The 23,798-nt window shown below is 44.6% G+C and overlaps 1 protein-coding gene across 4 annotated transcripts in view; it reads left to right on the top strand.

Annotated features, from left to right (window-relative positions):
* HERC2 (HECT and RLD domain containing E3 ubiquitin protein ligase 2) overlaps positions 1–23,798 on the top strand; it is a 201,145-nt gene that overhangs the window by 135,492 nt on the left and 41,855 nt on the right. For all 4 annotated transcript variants that reach the window (XM_039525659.1, XM_039525664.1, XM_039525678.1 and 1 more), the window contains 11 exons: positions 2,040–2,217; positions 2,443–2,524; positions 2,610–2,781; positions 6,498–6,642; positions 8,827–9,052; positions 10,232–10,403; positions 11,066–11,252; positions 12,354–12,494; positions 17,948–18,139; positions 19,626–19,779; positions 20,566–20,673. In XM_039525659.1, coding sequence (XP_039381593.1) covers positions 2,040–2,217; positions 2,443–2,524; positions 2,610–2,781; positions 6,498–6,642; positions 8,827–9,052; positions 10,232–10,403; positions 11,066–11,252; positions 12,354–12,494; positions 17,948–18,139; positions 19,626–19,779; positions 20,566–20,673 — 1,757 coding nt within the window. The remainder of the gene's footprint in view (positions 1–2,039; positions 2,218–2,442; positions 2,525–2,609; positions 2,782–6,497; positions 6,643–8,826; positions 9,053–10,231; positions 10,404–11,065; positions 11,253–12,353; positions 12,495–17,947; positions 18,140–19,625; positions 19,780–20,565; positions 20,674–23,798) is intronic.

Genomic DNA, 23,798 nt, shown 5'->3' with positions numbered 1-23,798 from the left:
TACTTGAGATTGCTGATGGAAGATGCTTTAGAATTGCAGATCAGTATAGTGGACTCTGATACTACACTGTAGTGTACTGTAGACAGGCCATAAATAAAAAGAAGTTGGTGCACCATTAATCTGTAAATCTAATATTTCCAAATATCTGTTAGTTTGAAATGTTTTCTGGCAGAAGCTGAATTAGAAGCTGAGTATTTGATATCTCACTCAAGCTAAGCTACTTGTGTGAAATCAGATATTTTATTGAAGCAGTAAAACAAAAGTACCAACATTGTATTTGATACCAACAACCCACACCATACCATCTACTTAAGTCATTATTGTATTATTAATTTTGTAGTCTAAGTATGGTGTCTTTAAAGTTGCCAAGGGGTTTTGTAATTCTATCTGTTTCTTTTGACGGTGGGCGTGCTTTTTTTCAGCTAGGGAGTAGATTTTTTTCTCCTGAAAGTTTTTTTTCATAAATTTCAAACACTTTTTAGCAAGGAAAAATTGAGAAAAATAGTTTTATACTCACTTTTTGTGGGAAATCTTCAAGTTATTTAATATTAACATATTCAATAGAAAATTGATCTTCATACTGTATAGTTCTCAGAGGTGTTCTTAGGATCTTTACACAATATATAGAAAAATACAGCATGTGCCTCAGAGCTTGAGTCTCAGAATAGACATGACTCAACAAGTGTGTGGGTGACAAACAGAAGGGGAGAGTTTGAGACAAGGGAGGACAAAATATGGCTTTATTAGTTCAAGTATAGGCACATATATTGTTTGTTAGATATTTTCTTCTATTTATTAAATATAAACAGAAAATATTCTTGACTAGTGGGCATTGCATCCATGCTGCTGCCTGCATGATGTCCCCCCTGATAACCCTGTACCTGCCAGGCATTGCTGGGACAGTGGAAGGACTGGGTCCTTACTATTAAGGTTGAAGTTTATTTCTGCAAAGCCCTACTTAATTTGTTTAGAAATGTTAGTAATGGTTGTAGCATGTACACCACATTAGAAAACCTACTTAAATTAAAACTAGACTATGAATTCAGTGAGCAGGTTGAATTTAACAAAAAGACATTCTACTTTCTCAGGCAAATGCTTCAGTGATATTCACAAGAAACATCTTCAGTAATCTAGCAGACAGCTGACAATGAATGTTTGTTTGGTCTGGTCCCTTTGTGAAGAGCAGAGCTAGAAGAGGAATGGGCACCTCTTTCCTCATCCTCTGGCTCCCTACGCTGCAGGTTGGAGGCTCAGCCAGGTGTACAACATTCTATGCCATCCTCCTCCACCCTATGCAGAGCAGGACCAAGAGATCAGAGGCCATGCTTCTGGGCTGGCATGTAGGGTCTGGGGCCCTCCACTTTTGGGACTGAAATGGATTTTGCAAAAAATATTTGGCAGATACTGAATATCTTTTTTCAGACAGAATTTGTTCATAACTTTGTATTCAAAACAGAATTTCAGTATCTTTTTTTTGAAGATGTGTCCACGGGAGAAATACAATCTATAGAAACTTCTAACTGATAACACTGGATTATTACAGCTGACTATTTTAAATATTTGACTTTTTACTTTCTCTACCATTAATTTTCATAAATAGCTCAGCATGGGCAATGAAGACAGATAATTCAGTTTCACTTTTTAACATACACATTTTAATCTGTTTTATCTTTCTGGTTCTTCATTATCAGGATACTGCAGTGAGTTTGTGTTACGTAACATTTCTTAAAAAAGGAATTTTCAGTTGAACTGCATTAAAAATAGTGGAAAATGAAAATGTTTTCAGCTTTTTAAAAGTTTATTTTTTACCAAACCTACATTTTTGGCCTAAATTGATTTGAACAATATACCTTTAAGATAAATAGAAAAATAAATTAAATCCATGACTTAAAGTGAAACATTGAAGTCTTAAATATTAGCATTAGGGCAGATTTGCTATTCAGGTGTTTAATATTACATGAGGCATTGGAGCATTAGGCATGAAATATATTGCATGACATCACAAAAGAAGGTGATAAATCCTTTTATTCTGTCTTTAGGAATTGTGATAAACCAAGATTGATAGAAGCATTGAAAACCAAGCGTATCCGTGATATTGCTTGTGGCAGTTCTCACAGTGCTGCCATCACATCTAGTGGTGAACTGTACACATGGGGCCTTGGAGAATATGGCAGGCTGGGTCATGGAGACAATACTACACAACTCAAACCGAAGATGGTAAGTACATGACGTGTTTCCTGATTGTGGTGGTGTATATGTATGTATATGCACAAGAAAAGAAAATAAAGGGAGAAATAAAGCTAAGAATCCCAAAGCAGTTTGTAATGTGAGCTTAGATGTATAAAGAACAAAACAAGTCACAAATACTTTGAAATTACTGTGAAACTTTAAAATATACTTAATGTTTTTGAGGCAGCATGCTTACTTTTCTGTGTGTTATAGGTTAAAGTGCTTCTTGGTCACAGAGTCATTCAAGTTGCTTGTGGAAGCAGAGATGCTCAGACTCTGGCTTTGACAGATGAAGGTAGGAGTAGCTTTCTTTAGCAACTTCATAGCATATGGGAATATTGTGATCATAGTCTAACGTACTGTTTGCTTGGTGTTACTAGGTTTGGTGTTTTCCTGGGGAGATGGTGACTTTGGAAAACTGGGCCGAGGAGGAAGTGAAGGATGCAATATTCCTCAGAACATTGAAAGACTAAATGGCCAGAGCGTGTGCCAGATTGAGTGTGGGGCTCAGTTCTCTTTGGCACTTACCAAATCTGGAGTGGTGTGGACCTGGTATGTCAAGGTTGCTAAGAAATATTTACAAAAAATGTCAAGGCATTTGAGTTGTGTTGATTGCTACAGACTGGCTTATTACATCTATGCTTTGTGCACACGTTTAATTTATTCTAAAACATCCTATTGTTTCCACTCCCTCCCCCTGCACACTTATTTGTACACCCACCTGTTTCATTTTGTCTGTTAGAGTATAAGCTCTTTGGGGAAGGTACTGTCATTTACTAAATCTTTACAGAGTGCCTGTCATAACTGGGACCCTTGCTTGGTTGGGGTGTATAGGTTTCAGTGCAATAAAAATAAATAGAAATAAAGATTATTGTGATAAAAGAAGTTGAGGCCCTACTTAACTTGCAATATTGTGGAAATTGTGGATTCTGCAGTTTTTGACTTCCAACGCAGTTGATAGTGGGAGCCCTACTGGGTGTGAGGCTAACAGTGGGGAGCAGTGGCCACCCCAGGGCTGAGGGCCGCAGCTCCCCTTCTCAGCCCTGGGTGGCCAATAGTGACAAATTGTGGAAAAGGAATAATGGATCTTATTACTGAAAATAGTAAGGTCCATTATTCTTTTCCACAATTTACAGAGATATACCTATCTCATAGAACTGGAAGGGACCCTGAAAGGTCATTGAATCCAGCCCCCAGCATTTACTAGCAGGACCAAGTACTGATTTTTGCCCCAGATTCCTAAGTGGTCCCCTCAAGGAGTGAACTCACAACCCTGAGTTTAGCAGGCCAGTGCTCAAACCACTGAGCTATCCCTCCCCCTTATCCCCTTTCATGGCTTGTCCGCAATTGATCTGCAATTTTTTGACAATCATCCCACGATTCAAGTAGGGCCTTCTATATATTGTCTGTGAAATAATATATATCAGTTCCTCTTGGTTCTTATGTTAAAGCAGTGCACTGCTGCATCTTATATATGTTCTCTAATTACAGAATGATTGGTTGTGATTCTATTGTTAGGGATTAGTTTTTCCACTTAAATCAGGGATTCAGCCACTTTATGTGTAGAGAATACAGCATATTCTCCTCAATATTAGAATACTCTTTGAGTACAGAATGAGAATTTCCCACCTGAGAACTTACAAGTGAATTGGTTAGTTAGTTAAAGTAAAAATTAAAGATAATTCATGAAACTTAAAACTCAGAAGATATTTTTTACCACCAATGATCTCAGTAACAGAACAACACAGGGTCTTCAAACATCCCGTTTGGTTAAATTGAATTCTTATGTGCAGGCTATATTTGAGAAACTTAACTTTAGGATTGTCCTTATTCTTCATAAACTAATTTTTCTTCTTCAGCACAGGCTGATGAATAATAATTTTCTATAGTGAATTCCACAACAATCTTCTGTCTTTCCAAATGGTTATCTCCTGTTGTTCTTGACAAGAGTGAAGCTAACAGTGCCTTTATTAAAGATGTCCTCCTTCAGAATGACCGCTGTCCCCTATTGCTCTCGATGTGTGGGAAGCCAAGTTGCCCCGTGGGCCACCATTTTCCCTTCCTGTATTGACACTGCAAAGAGTTGGGGGACAGGGGAAAGAAAATCAAATGTCTTAAAGAAGTTAAATCTAAACTGGGACTACAAACACGAAAATATTTAATAATCATAACGTGATTATTGCATGACATCACTGATAGGCAAAGTTAAGCTTGTTTGTGTGCCTCAGCTGTACATTTCCATACCTAGCATGCTTGGATTTCTTTTAAGTTTAACTCTGAATTTCTGGGTTTGTAGTACTTGTTTTCGGGGGTAATTAGAACATCCAAGTAATTTTTTTTATCCTTATGTTACTGATATGTATTCAGTTCAGTTGTAACATAGTTTTTATCTGGAAATTACTATTGAAGCTAAGGATATTTGGAGATACTTGATTTCCAACAGAGACTGATCACTGTTATGAAATACAATGGGGAAAAATGAGAATTGTTACCGCTAACCAACACTCCATTTTTTTTCTACTCGGTTGATACTGTTGGTAATATCTTGAGGTATTGCCATAAAATAGACTGAGTAGTGCAATGTTAATGGTGTCTCTCAGACAGTTGAGGAAAATTTTATATGTTGGTAATAAAAGTAACCTGTGTTTGAGGCTTGTCTGAAGCCTCAGTTATGTAAACAGTTAAGCACATGTGCAGTTTTACTCATGTGAGTAGTTGTCACAGTGCAGGTCCTGTGTTTATATAAGATGTAAGCTGGATAGTGATTTTAATGAGTTAAAAAAATACAAGTCATTTTTAAGTACATCTCTACCCCAACATAACGCAGTCCTTGGGAGACAAAAAATCTCACCGTGTTATAGGTGAGACCGCGTTATATCACACTTGCTTTGCCCCCCCCCCAATTCCTTGTTCCCTGACCACCCCCTCCAGAGACCCCCATCCCTAATCACCCCCAGGATCCCATCCCCTACCCAATCCCCCCTGACTGCTCCGACCCCTCCCCACCCCCTGACAGGCACTCACTGGCAGCGGCAGGAAGTGGAGCAGCCCAGCCACAGTACGCTCCACCCTGCCAGCTCCCAGCCACGGCGCTCCGCTTCCCACTGTCGGTGAGTGCGGGGAGGTTGGGGAAAGGATGCCCTCCCTTCCCCCTACTCACCTGCAGCGGGAAGCAGAGCGACGCGGCCCCAGCCTTCTCCGCTTTCCTTGCCCCGGCCCCAGCCGTGTCACTGTGGGGCGCCTAGGGAAAGGTCCTGCACTTACCTGCGGTGGGAAGCGGAGCACCACGGCTGGGAGCTGGCAGAGTGGAGCTGGCTGGGGCTGGGCTGCTCCACTTGCTACTGCCAGTGAGTGCAGTGAGTTTGGAGAAAGGACGCCCTCCGCACTCACCGTCGGCGGGAAGCAGAGTGACGCGGCCCCAGCTCGCTCCACTCTGCCACCTCCCAGCCACGGTGCTCCGCTTCCCGCCACAGGTGAGTGCAGGGAGGTTGGGGAAAGGACACCCCCTGTACTCACCTGTGGCGGGAAGCGGAGCACTGTGGCTGGGAGCTGGCGGAGTGGAGCGGGCTGTGGCTGGGCTCCTCCGCTTCCACCGCTGCTGGTGAGTGCGGGGGGGATCCCTTCCTCCAAGGCCTCTTCCGCGAGCGACACGGCCGGGGCGAGGGAAGCAGAGTGGGCTGCTCCTGGCCCCCTGCTAATCCCCCGGGCCACTCTGGGACTGCGGGGCCCCCAAAAGTGCCCTCCCACAGCTCCTGCCCCCCAGATCCTGGGGGGGAGTCCCTGACAGCCCCTGAGACCCTCTGCCCCTTAACAAACCCCTCAGCCCTGGCCTGGCCCGACACCCTTAACATGCTGCTCAGAGCAGCGTGTCAGAGCTTTACCGTGTTGTATGTGAACCGGCGTTCTATCGGGTCATGTTATATTGGGGTAGAGGTGTATAAATAAATTTATAATAGTAAGATATTTCAAAACAGAAAGAATGAATTTTATGCAACCACAATACTTCCCCAAAAATAATAATAAATGGTACATTTTTAGTATTGAGGCCAATGTATGAAAAATTGTAGATTTTTCACTACCCTCTAGAGACAAGTCTTTCAAAGTCAGGTTTCAAGGTCATTATCAAGAAATTTGCATTGCTGTTACGTGTGCTTTCCCTTTGGATATATAAACCATTTAAATTTGCAAAGGTGTAATGGCAAAGGATTGCACTGTTTGGAACGATATAATTGCCTGGAATTTTACAATTACTTCCTTGTCTGTTCCAGGGGCAAGGGGGATTACTTCAGGCTAGGTCATGGCACTGATGTTCATGTGCGAAAGCCACAGGTTGTGGAAGGGTTGAGAGGGAAGAAGATTGTACATGTGGCTGTAGGTGCACTTCACTGCCTGGCTGTCACTGACACAGGACAGGTAAGTTACTCTGGTCCAGAAAAAACTAGATATTGAGGCAATGTAATGTAATAAAAGCAGTAATATTTGTATCTTTTTATTTTATTTAATGTTAATTATACTACAGTGGATTTGACTCTGGTGTCTACAGTCTCAAACCCAATAGAGTTATCTCTGTTTGCTCTAGATCTAGAGGTCATAGGAACACATGAAACCATAGACAAGTAACACACAAAATCACAAGAACAAGATCCACTATCTTTTAACAGTTTTATTAAAGTTGCCAACAAAGTTATAAATGTCACCGCATATAAAATTCCTAAATATATTCATGCACCAGTTATAACTACAGACAGACATACTCATATCATCCTACATGGTGTTAGTCTGATGTCTTTCCCATGGATTGATCATCAATACGGGGATGGTCCCTGCTGGAGGTTTCCCATAGGAAGTTCAGTTTTCCCTCTGTGGGCACCTTTTTTTATAATGTGATTCTGTCTATACCTACCTTCTGCGCATGTACATGAAAGTGTCAGCCCTCTCTTTCTTATTGTTCTGTGTCCCTTAGAAACATGAGGAAGCCCGAATTCAATAGGCTGTGTAGGTTCTCATTAGCACTGATGTACCACCTGTATCCTGTGTCTAAGATGCGTGTTGGAGACAAGATTTACTATTACAGCATTTTATAATTTAAAATTTAATCTTCTGGCTAGACTAGGGTGGGCAGACTTTTTGGCCTGAGGGCTACATCTGGGTATGGAAATTGTATGGCAAGCCATGACTACTCACAAAACTGGGGTTGGGATGTGGGACGGGGTGAGGGCTCGGGCTGGGGGTGTGTGTGTGTGTGTGGGCTCTGCGGTGGGGCCAGAAATGAGGAGTTCAGGGAATGGGAGGGAGCTCCAGGCTGGGGGAGGGGGTCGAGGTGCGGGGGAGGGGGTGAGGGCTCCAGCTAGGGGTGCAGGCTCTGGGGTGGTCTGAGGTTGAGGGGTTTGCAGTGCAGGAGGGCGCGGCAGGCGGCTCTGTGCGTTGCCCCATCTGCAGGCACCACCTCTGCAGCTCCTATTGGCTGTGTTTCCCAGCCAATGGGAGCTGCGGGGGCAGTGTGCGGAGCTCTTTGACTGCCCCTACGTGTAGGAGCCAGAGGGCAGACATGCTGCTGCTTCTAGGAGCCCGCGGGGCAAGCCCCAGACCCCACTGCACGGCGGGAGCTTGAGCACTGAATTAAAAGTCTGATGGGCCGGACACGGCCCGCAGGCCATAGTTTGCCCACCCTTGTTGGGCTAGATTTTCACATTATTACTAGTTGGTACCTCTTTTCCCATAAATTTAGGGCATCGGGTTATTCCTCTGTCATTTACTTGTGTTAGCATTTCTTGTCTCCAAGGCCTAAAATGGCTAAGCTAAAATCTTGTAGGCCTCAGTCTATGGGTTCTTGCATTTCAGCTTGTCTTACTTGTATCTAATACATGATTCCTCTAAATATGGATCAATCTTATACTTCTATAATCCTACAAATGAACTCTAGTTAACATACAATGAATATATATGATATAACATGTTGATTAATCATAACATCACACAATAAATGGATAATAAACTAAAACCATTGGTTAACATACTTATTGAATGGAATAAATATTCTTTATAATATATTGTTTTACTTCTCAAAGCACTGCACAAATACTAATGTGATTGTCACTTAGAATTTTCTTGCCTTCATATATTTATTAAATCTTAACTGTCATCTTAATATAGCTTTTGCATTTTTGTTCCTTATTATTTATGGTAACATGGGATGTTTCATAGACAGCCCCCTGCTTTTCACTTCCTAAGATCCAGAAGCAATCATGATACTGTGACAGGACATATTTCTGCTCTATATTGGATGATAGCATAAATATCATAGTTACGCAGAGCCCCAGTAAAATCCATGTGCAAGTAATCCCCTTAACTTTATGTACACCCAGAATAATGAAATAGTACATGAATCTGCTCACAGAATGAAGCTCATATGTGCTGTATTAGCATATGTAACCTGAAAGCATCAGCTGTTAAATATGAAGGTGGTAGGTACTCTGGAAATATCTTAAATTAGTAACGTAAATCATTTAGAGATAAGATCCTATCGTAGTAATTTTGAAAATAACTATATGAAAGACTCAGTGAAACAAAGTAACATATAGAACTGTCTGTTGGCAGGTTTATGCTTGGGGTGACAACGATCATGGACAACAAGGCAATGGAACTACTACAGTCAATAGAAAACCCACTCTTGTACAGGGTTTAGAAGGCCAGAAAATTACACGTGTTGCTTGTGGATCTTCCCACAGTGTAGCATGGACAACAGTGGATGTAGCTACACCATCTGTTCATGAGCCAGTACTCTTCCAAACTGCTAGAGACCCTTTAGGCGCTTCTTATCTAGGTAATACAAAGCTTGTGTTTATTTCCTTAACATTTTTAAACAATATTTGTGGATTGGGGCGGTGTTGTAGATGTGTATAGATGGACGGGTGTGGGGGACGAGGTGGCTGTGCAGGATGAAAGCCATTTAAACATACTGATTTGCTGAAAATGGAGGAAGTGAGAAGAGAACAAGACTTGGGAAGCTAAAACATTGTATGCCCTGAAGCTGAGGAGTCATACAAAAGTTAGCGCTAGTTTGAACTTTTAAATGTCTTAAACTGTTTGTCAAAGTCCAAAATGCATTAGCAAAAAATGAGATTCTTCTTGGACTGTAGACTTTTTTGTCTTTTTTTGAGCGGGGGATACAGTGACTATCATGTTGGGGCCTTGCCCTGATTGGGGCTTTTGGATGCTAGCATAATATTAAATTTTTGTATTATATGCCTCTTACAAATAATAATTCTTGATGCAAATGTTATCTTACCTATTGATTTCTAAGACAAGTAACCACCGTTAAAGAGGGAGGCAGCATTCTATGATGGCATCTTCCCAGTTTATCAGAACCAAGATTTAGTCAGACTTGCATAACAAAAGTGTTCTATGTAAAATATCAGAATATTTTAGCTGTTTCTATGTCTTTCAATCCATTAGCTATCTTTTACCTGACAGAACTGCAGCAATAACAGAGCTTCATAAATATACAATATATATAAATAACTTGAGTTCTATCTGCTAATTTTTTGTCCAAGTAAAGCTTGTTTTAGAGGCCAGTAGGAAACTAGTGGTGTTGAGGTGTCTCCATTCTCATGAGTAAGTTTTAGACTTACTCATTGGTGGGAGGGACAGCTCAGTGGTTTGAGCATTGGCCTGCTAAACCCAGGGTTGTGAGTTCAATCCTTGAGGGGGCCATTTAGGGAACTGGGGTAAAAATCTGTCTGGGAATTGGTCCTGCTTTGAGCAGCAGGTTGGACTAGATGATCTCCTGAGGTCCCTTCCAACCCTTATATTCTATGATTCTATGACTCTGTTTTACATGAAAGTCGTTGCTGACCTAGGTTTAGTATTGGGTTTCATATCAGAATTACAGGAATTGTGGCTAAGAATCCTTTCCAAAAGTATCATTAGGCAGGTATCAAACAAAACCAGTTATTATGCATTATAGTCTTTTTTTAAAAACATGTCTGACTCTTTTTCCCAGGTGTCCCATCGGATGCAGACTCTTCTGCTGCCAGTAACAAAATCAGTGGTGTAAACAGTTCCAAACCTAACCGCCCTTCCCTCGCTAAGATTCTTCTGTCGCTAGATGGGAACCTTGCCAAACAGCAAGCATTATCTCATATATTGACAGCATTACAAATCATGTATGCCAGGTAGGCATGCCAACATTGTTGTATTTTACAGGGTGAAGCATAGATAGTGAGCTACTTCATACATTTTCTCCCTTATACCAGGTAATCATGGGTATAAAATAGGGCTCTAGCATGTATGCTTTAACTTCATTTTAATTTCCTTTTAGTGTTCACTTGAAATCAACTTGTTGATACAGGTTTTCCTGACAAGACTGTCTTATGTGGAACAGGAAACTCTGCAACAAAATATTAGCTTATTTAAAAGTCTCATGTGAGAGTGCATCATCCAAATAAGAACAGAATGATAGCTTTCCAAAAGTGCAACTCCCAGCAATAATCTTGTTATATACCTTGCAGCTGAGAATGTATATCACAGAGCAGAGGGCTCCTTTTGAGATTGCTCATTTCTGTTTATAAAGACAGGAGAAATATTAGTGGAAAAGAAACTTGTGGAAGACTTTGGTTTAAAAATCCCCAAACTCTGTAGGCATCTGTAACTATCTCAGCTAAGTGTGAGTCCTCCCATATGGAATGGAAGTAAACTACCCTGTAGACTGCAAACATTGAAAACCATCACTTTTAGTATTACTCTAGCTGAATAACAGGACACTTTTCTTCCAAGGAGAGGATTTGGTGGTCCTAGTGTAAGTCTTTCCTCAACAGTTTGTTCGTTTTTGATTTAGGGATGCAGTGGTTGGAGCACTGATGCCTGCAAGTATGATTGCACCAGTGGAATGTCCTTCTTCATCCCCGGTCCCACCACCAGATGCTGCTTCTACAGGGAGCCCTGCCAATGGGGAAGAGTGTGTGCTAGCAGTGGATGTTGAAGAGAGACTGAGTCCAAATCCCTGGCAAGACAGGAGAGGAGAGGTAAAATAAATAAAATCAGAATAGTTTTGCTATCAGAACAACAATTTTGGAGTGCTGAAACATCCATCAACAATAACACTGTGAAGTATTTTCCTTTATTTAATTTGACAGTAACATGTAAGAACTTTACTTCAGTATCAGTCTAACTTCTAGAATCAATGCCATGAAGTACCTGCGATTTGTCAGCTGTGCCTGATTATAATTGATCAATTCACAAGTTTAGAGTCCAGTGAATCAGATAAAAACATAAGGAAATCTCTCACCATGTTTTAGACCTGATTCAAAGATATTGGTGTTCTCTTAATCAGGTATTGAAACAGTTTAAGAAGTAGAAGTAAATTTATAAACTGGATTTAAAAAAGAACAAATGACAAGATGAAGAGAATCATCAGTGTCTAAATCTTATTTCAAATGTAACAAATAATTGTAACCTTATTTCTATTGTGTGGTGTATTGAAAAGAAAGCCAGATACAAACATACTGTGTGTGTTGTTCAGTGTTAAAAGGAATAGTAATAATAATTTTGTCACTAAAGAGGATACATCTCCATTTCCCCCATGCTGACATACTTGTTTGTCTCATCCAGCTGTTATGTCTTGTCTTTTAGGTTGTAAGCTCTTTGGGATAAGAATTGTCATCTTACTGCATGTTCGTACCTAGTGCAGTGGGGCCCTGATTTAGGGCTTGTCTTCACTGCGAGCTAAATCAGCGCTGCTGCGATGGATGCAGCAGCGTCGATTTAGCGAGTCAGGTTAAGAAATGCTAAGTTGATGGGAGAGCGTCTCCTGTTGAAATTGCATGGTGTAGACATTGCAGTAAGTCGATGTAGGTTATGTTGACTTCGCTTATGTAGTTTTATGTAACTGAAGCAGCATAACTTACATCGACTTAGTGCCATAGTGAAGAAAAGCCCTTAGTTCGCCAGTAGGCACCACTGCAAGGTTCATACAGGGACTGGATTTCTTGAATAAGATGCTACTGTTTTTAGGCATCTCTTTTCTGAGCACAAACTTCTTTTTAAAAAGTCTAGTTAAGCTTGTTTAAACACATGCAGTATCTTATTGCTCTGCTATCTGGTTAACTATGATGTTTTTTGACTAGGTTGTTTCTTCAGAAGATGCTGTGACCCCCTCTGCTGTAACTCCCTCAGCTGCTGCTGCCTCTTCTCGTCCTTTCATTCCAGTCACTGATGATCCTGGAGCTGCCAGTATCATAGCAGAGACCATGACGAAAACCAAAGAAGTAATATTGCTAATATTTTTTAAGATTATAGGTTTTATTATGTATCTCCAGCAAGCAATTGAATTGTTCTGGTGTTTGACAAGTTATGTCATCAGAGGAAAAAAAAAATTCTGGTGCTACAGCAACTGCCATATGCATGCTGTTTTACAGGAAACTCAGATTCTGCAATTATTTCTAAATTCACTGCTTAGTATACATCCTGTTTCTTGTTGAGAATGTAATACAACTCCGTGTATGTAGTTAGTTAGCTTTGTGTAATGCAAATGTATTTTTTATTGTGCTAGGTAGAGCTGGTCACAAATTTTTTGAAATTTTTTCCCATCTAAAAGTGCTGTTTTGTTAAAGCTGAAATGTTTCATGAATAAGTATCTTATTTTTACAAAAATTTAGTTGGGAAGGTTTCTTAAGGTCAGGATGAAATTTCTGGAAGAGGAGAGAGGGACTCGAGAATAACCAATAGCCTCACGTGGGATGTGGGAGACCCAAAGGAAAAGGGGAGAGAGGGACCCCTACCCCAAAATAATCAATAATGGTCTGGTACTTAGGGCACTCACCTGGGATGTGGGAGACCCAGGTGTAAGGGCAGGTCTACACTAGAAGCACTAAATCAGCGCAGCTGCAGCACATCCAGTGAAGATGCTCTATGCTGACAGGAGAGGACTCTCCCATCGACATAAGAGAGGTGGAAGCTATGTCCGCTATAGCATTGGTGTGGAAAGCTCTTAGGTCACTGTAACTTGTCATTCAGAGGAGTTTCTTTTTCATACCCCTAAGCGACGTAGGTTAGATCGACTTAAACGGTAGTGTAGACCTGCCCTATGTCTTAGTTTCAAATTCGGCAGGGAGTTGAATCTCATATCCTAGGCGAGTGCCCTAACCACCACTGAGTTACTGGTTATTCTGGGGTTGGTAGTCTTGTGGGTTTTTTCACCCTAAAATTCGAACGGTCTCATTTCAGTTCTGATGCGGAATGAAAACAAATTTTTGAAAGCTTGTTTTTTCTGAAATTTTTGTTTTCCAGCCAGCCCTACTGTCTAATGCATGTAAAAGTATTGTTTACATAAGTAGGCAGTAATTTTTATAGTATACTTCAGCATGGCAAATTTTTGTTTAGTAAATGCCCCAAATGATGTAGTGAAGTGATCCCTAAATATGCAATGCTCCTAAGCCTTGCCTAATAAGCATTGGTTCATAAAATCAAGAAATAGTTGATATTTTTTTCCTTAGGACTTTGTGCTGAGGATTTGACAGTCAGTCATCTATTACGGTTTTGTGGCTTGATATTTTGTATTTCTCTTCACATTTTCCCTTTTAATTAGTTAGGGCTTTCACAAAATAGGAGCTGAACACTTGTTAACCTACCACTACTTTCTACTAGTCAAAACTGTGGATACGGCTGATAGATGTTTATTATTGAGCCCCTACTTGAATCACGGGATGATTGTCCCAAATTGCAGCTGAGTTGCAGACAAGCCATGGAAAATCACGGAAAAGTAATAATGGAGCTTATTATTTCTGGCCCTGCTCCAGAGCCTGCAACTCCAGCCAGAGCCCTCACCCTCTCCTGCACTCCAACCCCAATTTCGTAAGCATTCATGGCCCACCATACAACTTTCATACCAAGATGTGGCCCTCGGGCCAAAAAGTTTGCCCACCCCTGTCTTAGGGTCACAGTATTAAATTTCTGTTTCTTCTTGGAGTTCTTGCACATGCCTGTTCCCCTGCAGGTGTAAGCTTGCTCAGTTCACTAGCATTTGAGATTTTTCCCTCAGCTGTACCCATTGGTATGGCACATGTGTCCTCTGCTGCATTGTGCTGCTGCATGATGGTCCAAAGGGTAGACCCAACTCTCATCTCTTCCTTCTTAGCACGCTCTGACAATCATCACAGGTGGTAACTTGCTACCACAAGTGTTTCCCTCTTTCTGAGTCTTTTCTGTTGTATATGGTTGGTACTTGTTGCGTCGTCTTACTGAAGTGTAGGTTTTTATTTTTATTTTACTAATGTATTTAGTTTACATTTTGGTTCCCAGTGGTTATGGGTGTCGATGCCCAGTGCTGTGGCATGCCTCAGTCCCCAGACTTTAAACCAGTGGTCACCAACCGGTCGATCCTGGACACTCTCCCAGTCAGCACACTGCTCCCAGAAGCGGCCAGCGTAGCCCCGGAGGAATGGGAGGCAGGGGTCTCCGTGCACTGCTCCTGCCTGCAAGTGCCCCCCCCACAGCTCCCATTGGCTGGTAATTGGGGAGCTGTGGCCAATGGGAGCTGTGGGGCGGTGCCTGCAGAGAGGGGCAGTGCAAGTGCCCACTCCCCCCACCCCCCCGGGGGCCGCAGGGGTGCATTGGCCACTTCTGGGAGTGGCGTGGGGCCAGGGCAGGCAGGGAGCCTGCCTTAGCCCCGCTGCGCTACCGACTGGGAGCCACCCAAGGGAAGTGCTGCCCAGCAAGAGCCTGCCCCCCTTCCAGATCCAGCACCCCAAACCCTCTCCTGCATCCCCTGCCCCAGCCATGAGCTCCTCCCAGAGCTTGCACCTCTCACCCCCTCCTGCACTCCAACCCGCTGCCTCAGGCTCAGCCCGAAGTGCCCTCCCACACTGCGAACCCCTTGGCCCCAGCCTAGAGCCCGCACCCCTTACCAAACTCCAACCCCCTGCCCCAGCCTGGTGAAAGTGAGGGTGGGGGAGAGCGAGTGATGAAGAGAGGGGGGATGGGGTAGATCCTGGGTTGCCCTTAAATTCAAAAAGTGATCTTGTGCGTTAAGGTTGGAGACCACTGCTTTAAACCTTGAAACGCATGCAGGAAGCTGATGCCGATCAGGGACCTGCACTCCAGGTTCCTGAAGTGCCTCAGAGAAGCACATATCAGGGACAGATGTGAAATCTGCAGGGGCTTGAAACCCAGAACTAACAAATACCAGGAGGTCAGACTAAAACACCTCCTTATGGATGCAGCCCTTCCCAATCTTCAGAACCTTCCTGCTCGAGGTGGGCATTGAGCGCCTTTACTTTGCTTAGGAGCGCGCCTCCTGGCATGGCAAAGTCCCAACATTGATCTCCTTCTCCGGTACTGAAGAAGAAACATTGGAAGACTGCACTGAGGAACGGCATTGCCCAGGAGATTGAGGTTGCCAGCACCAGTGTCCAGCAGCCAAGCTGAGAAGCAGGGTAGAGTGCGCAGAGTGCCAAGCAGTCTGCCTTCGGGGCAGGTAGAACCTTAGGTGAGGTTGTTAACTCAAGTACTGATGCTGTTGAGATTGACTATAAGGAAGCACCATCTTGTTCGTCAGTGCGTCCTCTTTGACTCAGCAGCACCAAGAGAGACTCCTGGTGCTGTCAACTCCCGAGACTGATGTCATGGCAAGTGATCAGCTGAGTCTATTGATACTGGTGGTTCAAGAAACACTTCACCCAATACCAACAGTCACCCACAAGGACTTGCTGACTGCTAGAGTTCAGCACCAAGTACCATGGGCACCTTCGAATGGTCTGGTACCCCTTCGTACGATGCAGTTGAGGGGCAAACTGACTATAATTTCTCCAGTGCCTTCCTCTCCAGACTCCCATCACTGCTTCCCAGCACTGAGAAACATGGCACCTCCCTCATTGAATGACTTGGGTTCGTTGTCTGAGTCAGAAATTGGATCTTATGTGTTACAGACGTGTCACGTAAAACATCACTCTGCTATGAGAAGTTTTCACTGCTGGTATCCAGTGGAGGCTCCATATTGGTTCATCAGTAGGGAGCCTTTGTCAGGAAAAAATTGGACTCCAGTGCCATATCTGTAACTCTACTGGAGCCAGTGTGGGTTTCCATCCAGCTCCAGTTCCTCTTCTCCCCCTCCCTGTTCCAGTAGGTACTGTGATCACTCTTTGCGTTGAGATCTGCAAGAAGCCACTCCTGGTACTGAGCTCGGTTATCAGACTTGACCGGTCTGCCCCAATGAATCTCACTTTGGAGGAATTGGGAGAAGCGCCATTTCAGCCAGCCTTGGGTTACTCCTCCTCATCACTTGATCAGGTGGTAGTGTCCAGTGTTTTCTCACCGTTTCTGGATGATTATAGGGCCCATCAGAATCTCCTTAAGAGAATGGCTTCCACCCTGATATACAGATGGAAGTAGTTCAGGAGAGCTCAGGCAGATTGGTTGACATTTTGGCATCTGTGGGGCCTTATTGGGTGGCGCTGACCATAAATGAAGCTATTCGGGAGTCCACTAGAGTGTTGTGGCAAAAACCATCTTCCCTGCCTCACACAGCTAAGAGGACTGAAAGGAGGTATTATGTTCCCTCGTGGGGATTTGAACATTATTATACACACCCACCTTGCCCTTTGAACTGCCTGTTCTCTGTTTGTTTCTTCATCTTTCAAGTTAGCCAGCCTTTTTGGTGGCAATTATCTCTGCAAGAAGAGTGAGGGAATTGAGAGCCCTGGTATCTGATCCATCAGGTATCTTATACGAGGAAAAGGTACATCTTCACCTTCATCCAAAATTTCTCACCAGAGTGGTTTCTCACATCCATATCAGTCAGGCAGTATACTTACCAACATTCTTCCCCAATCCTCATTCTCATAAGAAAGAGGAGAGACTCCACACATTTGATGTTGAGAGCATTAGCATTTTACTTGGATAGGACTAAACCATAGGCCATCTTCATAACTGTTTGTGGCAGTTGCAGGCAGGATGAAGGGCATTCCAGTCTCATCTCAAAGAATCCTATTGTGGATTTCCTCCTGTATACATTTGTGCTATGATATGACCAATGTAACTTCCCCAGACAGCATGCTGGCATGTTCAACGAGATCTCAGATGGCCTGTGCAGTCTTTCTAGCTCATGTGCCTGTAGTGGCTGTTTGTAGAGATGCAACTTGGTCATTAGTACATATCTTTGATTCTAATGCCGTCTCTCAACAGACTAGAGATATCAGATTTGGACATTTAATCCTTCTGTCATTATTCAGGTCGACTCTGATTCCATCTCCTGATTGACCTGCTTGAGAGACACCTGAAACAGAATGAACATGTGCAATCACTTAAGAAAAATGGTTCCTAACTTGTTCTGTAACTGTTGTTCTGTGAGATGTTGCACATGTCCATTCCATGACCCACTCTCCTTCCCCTCTCTATCTAAATCTGTCTGGTAAGAAGGAACTGAGGAGGATCAAGGTGGCTCTACCCTTTGTGCCATTGTGCAGCAGTAGGAGGCAGCAGTGGGTGCATGGGCTGCCCTGATGTGGGGGTACCTCTAAGGGAAAAGTCTGTAATGCTAGTGCACTGAACATGCACACATCTGAAGCAGTATGGACATGTGCAACACATCTCAAAGAACAACAGTTACAGAACAGGTTGTGACCATGTTGGGTTTTTATAGGCAAGTTAACTCAGTTTGTTGTTTAAAATCTTTCTTCCATCTTTCTTCATTATATATTATATATTTCTTGAATTTCTCTTTCAGGATGTAGAAAGCCAAAGTAAAGTATCTGGTCCCGAACCCCAATACTTGGATGAGTTCACTAGTCTTTTAGTACCGGATGACACACGAGTCATGGTTGACCTGCTGAAGCTTGCTGTCTCCACCAGGGCTGGTGAGAAGGGAAAGGATGTTCTTTCCGCTGTGCTGTCTGGAATGGGCACTGCATACCCACAGGTCAGTCAAAGTGATTTTTGTTGTCTTACTGTATTTTAACTATCCTCCCTTCTTTCTCATTCTGTTGCGGTGATGCCTACTCATTGAAGATAAAGGTTCAGAAGATGTAGGTTTTTACAAACATAAAAACTAATAATTATCTTATACTAATATAACAGTCCATAAACCTTTTATTGGAGTACCAAATGAATATAGCTGTTTGCTGTAAAAATTAATGAGAGTCAATATTATAAATTTCCCAGGGGTTCTGAACCCTTTTTTCCCCGGAGCCCCGCCCCCCCATGCTATTAAAAACTCCAGGACCCAGCGGAGGTGGGGGGCTCTCGGGGCAGGGACATCTATTTTGGGGGAGGGAGGCAGAGGCCAGCAGGGCTTGAGCCAGATCCGTGCGAGCAGGGGCGTAGCTCAGGGTGTAGGGAGGGGATAACTAGGGGCTTTGTGCAGGTATGGGGGTAGCTCAGTGTGCAGGGAGAGGCTAGCTAGGGGCTGTGTGCAGGCATGGAGGGTAGCTCGAAGTGTAGGGCAAGGAGTAGTGTAGGGGCTGTGTGCTGAGAGGGCTCCCCTGCGGTCCTGGTTCCCGGAGGGCTCTGCCAGCCATGGAGCTGGGTCCCCCCCACCCAGGTGGCTCTTACTGCCTGCCTCTGTGGGAGCAAAGGAGGTTGGGAGCTGAGGGGGCAGCTTCAACCCCGGGCACCAGCAGGAGATGAGGGGCAGCTGCCTGCTCCATGTCACCAGCCAGAGCAGTAGCTGTCCCGCTCTGGCTTCCCACCGCTGACCTGGCCAGGGGGCGGGGAGAGAAGGAGATGGGGGGCAGGGAGGGAGCTGCCCTGCAACTGCCCTGCTCATCCGCTGAAGTTTGGGGTACAGGGGTCAGCGCCCTCCATACCCCCCAACTCTGCCTATGGGCTCAGAGCTTTTGGCCCCCGGGGAGCACCAGGGCTTGGGGCTCCAAGATTCAGCCCCACTGCTCCTGGCTTCAGCTCCAAGGGGAGCGCTGGGGATCAGAGCTTCGGCCCCATGGGGGGTGCCGGGGATCGGCACTTCAGCCCCGTACCTTCTGGCTTCATCCCTGTGGGGAGTGTCAAGGATCAGGCTTTGGGTTTCAGCCATGGGGCCCCGTAGCCCCCTTGAAAAGGGCTCATGGACCCCTGGTTGAGAACCCTGGGTATTAGCATATTTTAGCATTCAGTTATCTTAACACTTACCTTTGATGTTTTCATTTGTTTGTTTAATGGGCATTTTAAACTTATTTTTCTTGCCTGTTTTGGGTTTAATGTGATATTTGCTTCTTGTTGCATTGCTCTGATAACTGAAATAGAGGCTTATTTCATTTATTCATACCTTTTCTGTTGGAATATTGGAATGTAATGGACAAGACACCAAGAAGGATGGGGATCATGGCTTACTCTCGTTATCAGTTTTTTCTAGAAGACTGAATTGTTTTCTTTATGAAGATATGTATAATCAGTAGAGATGTTTTTTTTAGGTTGCTGACATGTTGTTGGAGCTGTGTGTTACAGAGTTAGAAGATGTGGCTACAGACTCGCAAAGTGGCCGTCTTTCTTCACAGCCAGTGGTGGTGGAAAGTAGCCATCCATATACAGATGATACTTCAACCAGTGGCACTGTTAAAATACCAGGTACGGAATTCTGATAAGATTTATATGAGATGAGAAATTATCCATTCAGTTACTTACATTATGCAGATTTGCAGGAACAGACACTTAGATTCAGTTTACAATCATCCATTTTGAATCTTCACTAAAATGTTTGAGTAAATTGGGTAGTTTTAACATACCTGTTATAATAAAAATTTGTACGCTTGATGATGATGATAACCTTGCTTGAATTTGTTAAATGTACTCTTCATGAATTCAGGTTCTCTGGGCAGTACTGGATTTGGTACACAGCTGCTCTGCAGCTGAAGATCACATCTAATTTTTATTGGGAACAGCTTGCCCATAATCACATAGTAAATTGTTATCAGGGCCTGAAATAAACAAATTTCTTTGTCCTTGGCCTTAACTATTAGACTATAATTTTTCTTTGTGCATTGTGGTTGCATTTTGAATTGATTTAATACTGTCCAAAAGTTAGACTTCTGATGCCATTAGCCGTTTTGCCTCAGCTTGCAGGTATACTTTGCTCTGACATGCTTTAACAGATTACGTAAGGTTTGTAGTGTCCTGAACAGTGTCATGTACAATTGGCCCAAATTCATGGGTGGTGTGTGGATCTATACTATGTAATACTTTCAAAGAACATTAATTACAGGCAAATAATTATCTTAATAGAAAATAGCTACGTTCCAGCTTGATCAGCATAGAACAGTTCAAACAGTGTTTTAATTCACTGGACTTTTAAAGCTTACATTTTCCCCATTTTACTTATTGTTTAATTATATAAAGTACTTTGTTGCTTGTTAGGTGCTGAGGGACTCAGAGTAGAATTTGATCGCCAGTGTTCTACAGAGCGACGCCATGACCCTCTCACCATAATGGATGGAGTCAACAGGATAGTTTCAGTCCGATCAGGTGATAAGAATCCAAATGTTATATTTACTTTATTTTTCTTAAGTGCTTAGTTTCTTACTGTTGGATGAAATATACTCGTATTGCAAATGGTATAGGTTTATTTTGGGTGGAGAATAGGCTAGAAAAATACATATCAAATATTGATTTACAATGTTTTTTAATAAGCAAAATTTAAAAAATTTAAGCAGTTGTCTCAATACATTAGATTATTTCTGAAGCACGCATAACCATAACTGAAACACATGTAGATTCTGGTAATTAACAGAAACAACTTTTAATATTTGTGCATATATGCAAAGTAATTTCTAAAGTGCAAATAAAGTAGTGTATTTTACAGAAGAGTTTCAACTTTAATCTGCAGCCTAAATTATTTTTGATAGGCTCCACATTTAAAATATGTTTTAACATTCTAACCTCTATGTATAAAGACCAGTATAAGCTGGCAGCATGTGGTAATTGTTTTGGGGCAGGATTGAAACGTACTCTTCAATTTGCTTTACTTTTTAATTTGTCGCTTGGTAATTCTGTTGTGATTTGTAAAATAAGTTTTCCTGCCTGTACCTTAAGATCAAATGTAAATGCTGATTTTGCTGTTACATCTCCAAATGGTTCCTAGTATGTGTGGTGTACAATTTTCTGTATAACCAAGGTATTTATTTTTAATGAATCTGAACATAGTGTGAAACAGTATTTTATAACAGGAATGCTAGATGGTTTTTTTTCATTGTAAGAATTTTAAAATTCTGGAAATATGGGTTTTACTACATTAAAGGCAAATCTTTCTGCTCTCAAGTGCTCTAAATAAAATCTGGCACAGACTGGAGAGTTTTTAAATTCGATCACTTGCTCTTTCTTCCTTTCCTTTTTCTTTCTTTTCTCCTCCTCCCTTCCCTGGATCAAATCATATATCCAGTATCTGTCAGTTCTTCTTCGAGTGATTGCTCCAATGCATTCCAGTTAGGTGTTCTCCGAACTTTTTACCCTAGCAACCCCCTGGAGTGGCGCCGCTATGGCGCTAAATATATACCTCAGCCGGCCCGTCCGCTCCTCAGTTCCTTCTTCCCGCCCGTGACGGCAGTCGGAACTGTGGAGTGCTCAGTAGTCCTCCACATCCCTAGCTATCGCTATTCATTGTTGTATATAGTTTCTTTACGGTTAGTTTAGTTCAGTAGTCAGTAGTTAGTTAGTGTTTAGATAAGGATAGGGGGAGTCGTCCCTCCTGTCGCCTCCCCGGTGCGGGCTCATGCCCAAGGCACCGGGCTTTAAGCCCTGCGCAGCGTGCCAGAGGCCTATGCCAGTGGGTGACCCCCACAGCTCCTGCCTCCGTTGCCTGGGCGAGGCACACCGCACCGACAAGTGTGCTATTTGTTCGGCTTTTAAGCCGCGAACCCGTAAGGACAGAGACAGTCGCCTCAAGCAGCTCCTTATGGAGGCGTCCTCCAGCCTCCGGCACCGTCAGCGCGGCACCGAGGGCTGCCGGTGCAGAGTGCACCGACGGCCCGGCACCGTGGCCACGGTACCTGAGCCGCCGCCTAAAGCGACCCGGCACGCTCGCTCGCCTTCACGCAAGCAGAAACTGGCGAAGGCTGAGTCCGCCACAAGAGTGGCCGCGACAGTGCGTCTGAGCCCTCGACTCCGGCTCCGCAAGCGCCGTCGAGTCCGGCACCGCCACGCTCCCCGGCACCGACCGAGGTTGAGCCAAGGCTGCCTTCGACGCCGGAGACATTCTCCTCCGCGCGGGACCTGATCAGACTCACAGAGGCTCCGAGCCCCCGGCACCGCCGGTGCGGGCTGTTGTCTCTCTGGGCAAGCCAGCCAGAATGACAAGACCGCCATCTATCGACGAGCGGCATGGACGACGGTCCCGGTCCCGGTCCCGGTCCCGGCGCAGGTCCCAGTCACGTCGTTCGGGATCTCGTCGCCGCTCCTCTTCACGGCACCGAGCGCCATCCCGACGCCGGTCTGAGTCCCGGTACCGATCTCGAGCACCGATCCGGTCGTCACGACACCGATCCAGGTCTCCGTATCGTCGGTACCGTCAGAGATCTCGGCACCGCGACTCTCGGAGTCACTCCCGGCACCGCGGATCCCGGTCCCGGTCGAGCTCCCGGCGCCGGTCGAGCTCCCGGCGCCGCTGCAGTCAGCGCTCACGTTCACCGTCCCGTCGGCGCTCTGCATATCGACCCTCCGTGCCGTCGGTGCAGGGCCTCCCACCTCCAGCGGTTCAGTCCTTCGGCACCGCAGCACCGCCTTGGCCATCCCGCGCAGCATCCGTGGCCTCCGGTGCCGATGATGCTGACCATCGGTGGCCGACCCCACAAGGTCGTCCGCATGAACAGTGGGGCTACTGGGTCCCGTGGGGGCAGCATGAAGGACAGGGTATCCCGTTTCCCAGCAGGGATGTGACCGCCAGTACCAGGGTCCCTGAAGCGACGGTTAGCCGGCCGCCTCCTTCCCCCCGGCACGAGTCCGCTGCTCCTCCGGTCCACCAACCACCCACGCCCCACGATTTGGAGGAGGCTCAACCACCGGCCGTACAGCCTGAGCCGGTTGTGCAGGGTGCATCTTCATCATCCTCGCCGGATGAAGCGGTGGCAGGTGCTGCAACCAGCGAACCCCCGCCCATTGACCTCCGGGCGTTCCAGGACCTGCTTCGCAGGGTGGCGGCGTCCATGAATCTCCCCGTCGAGGAGGTCCAAGAGGACGAGGATTCAATTACCAATGTGGTGGGTGCGGACGCTCCTGTCCGCGTGGCGTTACCATTTGTCCGGACCATTCAAAAGAACGCCACTACGCTCTGGCAGACCCCTGCTTCCATTCCACCCACAGCACGCGGGGTCGAGCGCAAGTACTCAGCCCCACCATCAGGCTATGAGTACCTTTACTCCCACCCAACCCCGGACTCCCTCGTAGTCCAATCTGTTAACGACCGCGAGAGGCACGGCCAACCGGCCGCTGCGCCTAAGTCCAAGGACGCCAGGCGCATGGACTTGCTCGACCGTAAGGTCTACTCCGCAGGGGGTTTGCAGCTCAGGATCGCAAACATCATGGTCCTCCTCGCCAGGTACGTCTTTGACATTCTGACGTCCCTGGCGAAGTTCGCGGAGCTCCTGCCTTCCACATCA

This window comes from Mauremys reevesii, linkage group 1 (genome assembly GCF_016161935.1).
Source record: "Mauremys reevesii isolate NIE-2019 linkage group 1, ASM1616193v1, whole genome shotgun sequence".
In the NCBI taxonomy this organism is placed as follows: Eukaryota; Metazoa; Chordata; order Testudines; family Geoemydidae; genus Mauremys; species Mauremys reevesii.
Note: the sequence above shows the minus strand (reverse complement) of the source record. Positions and strands in the feature narration are given on the sequence as shown.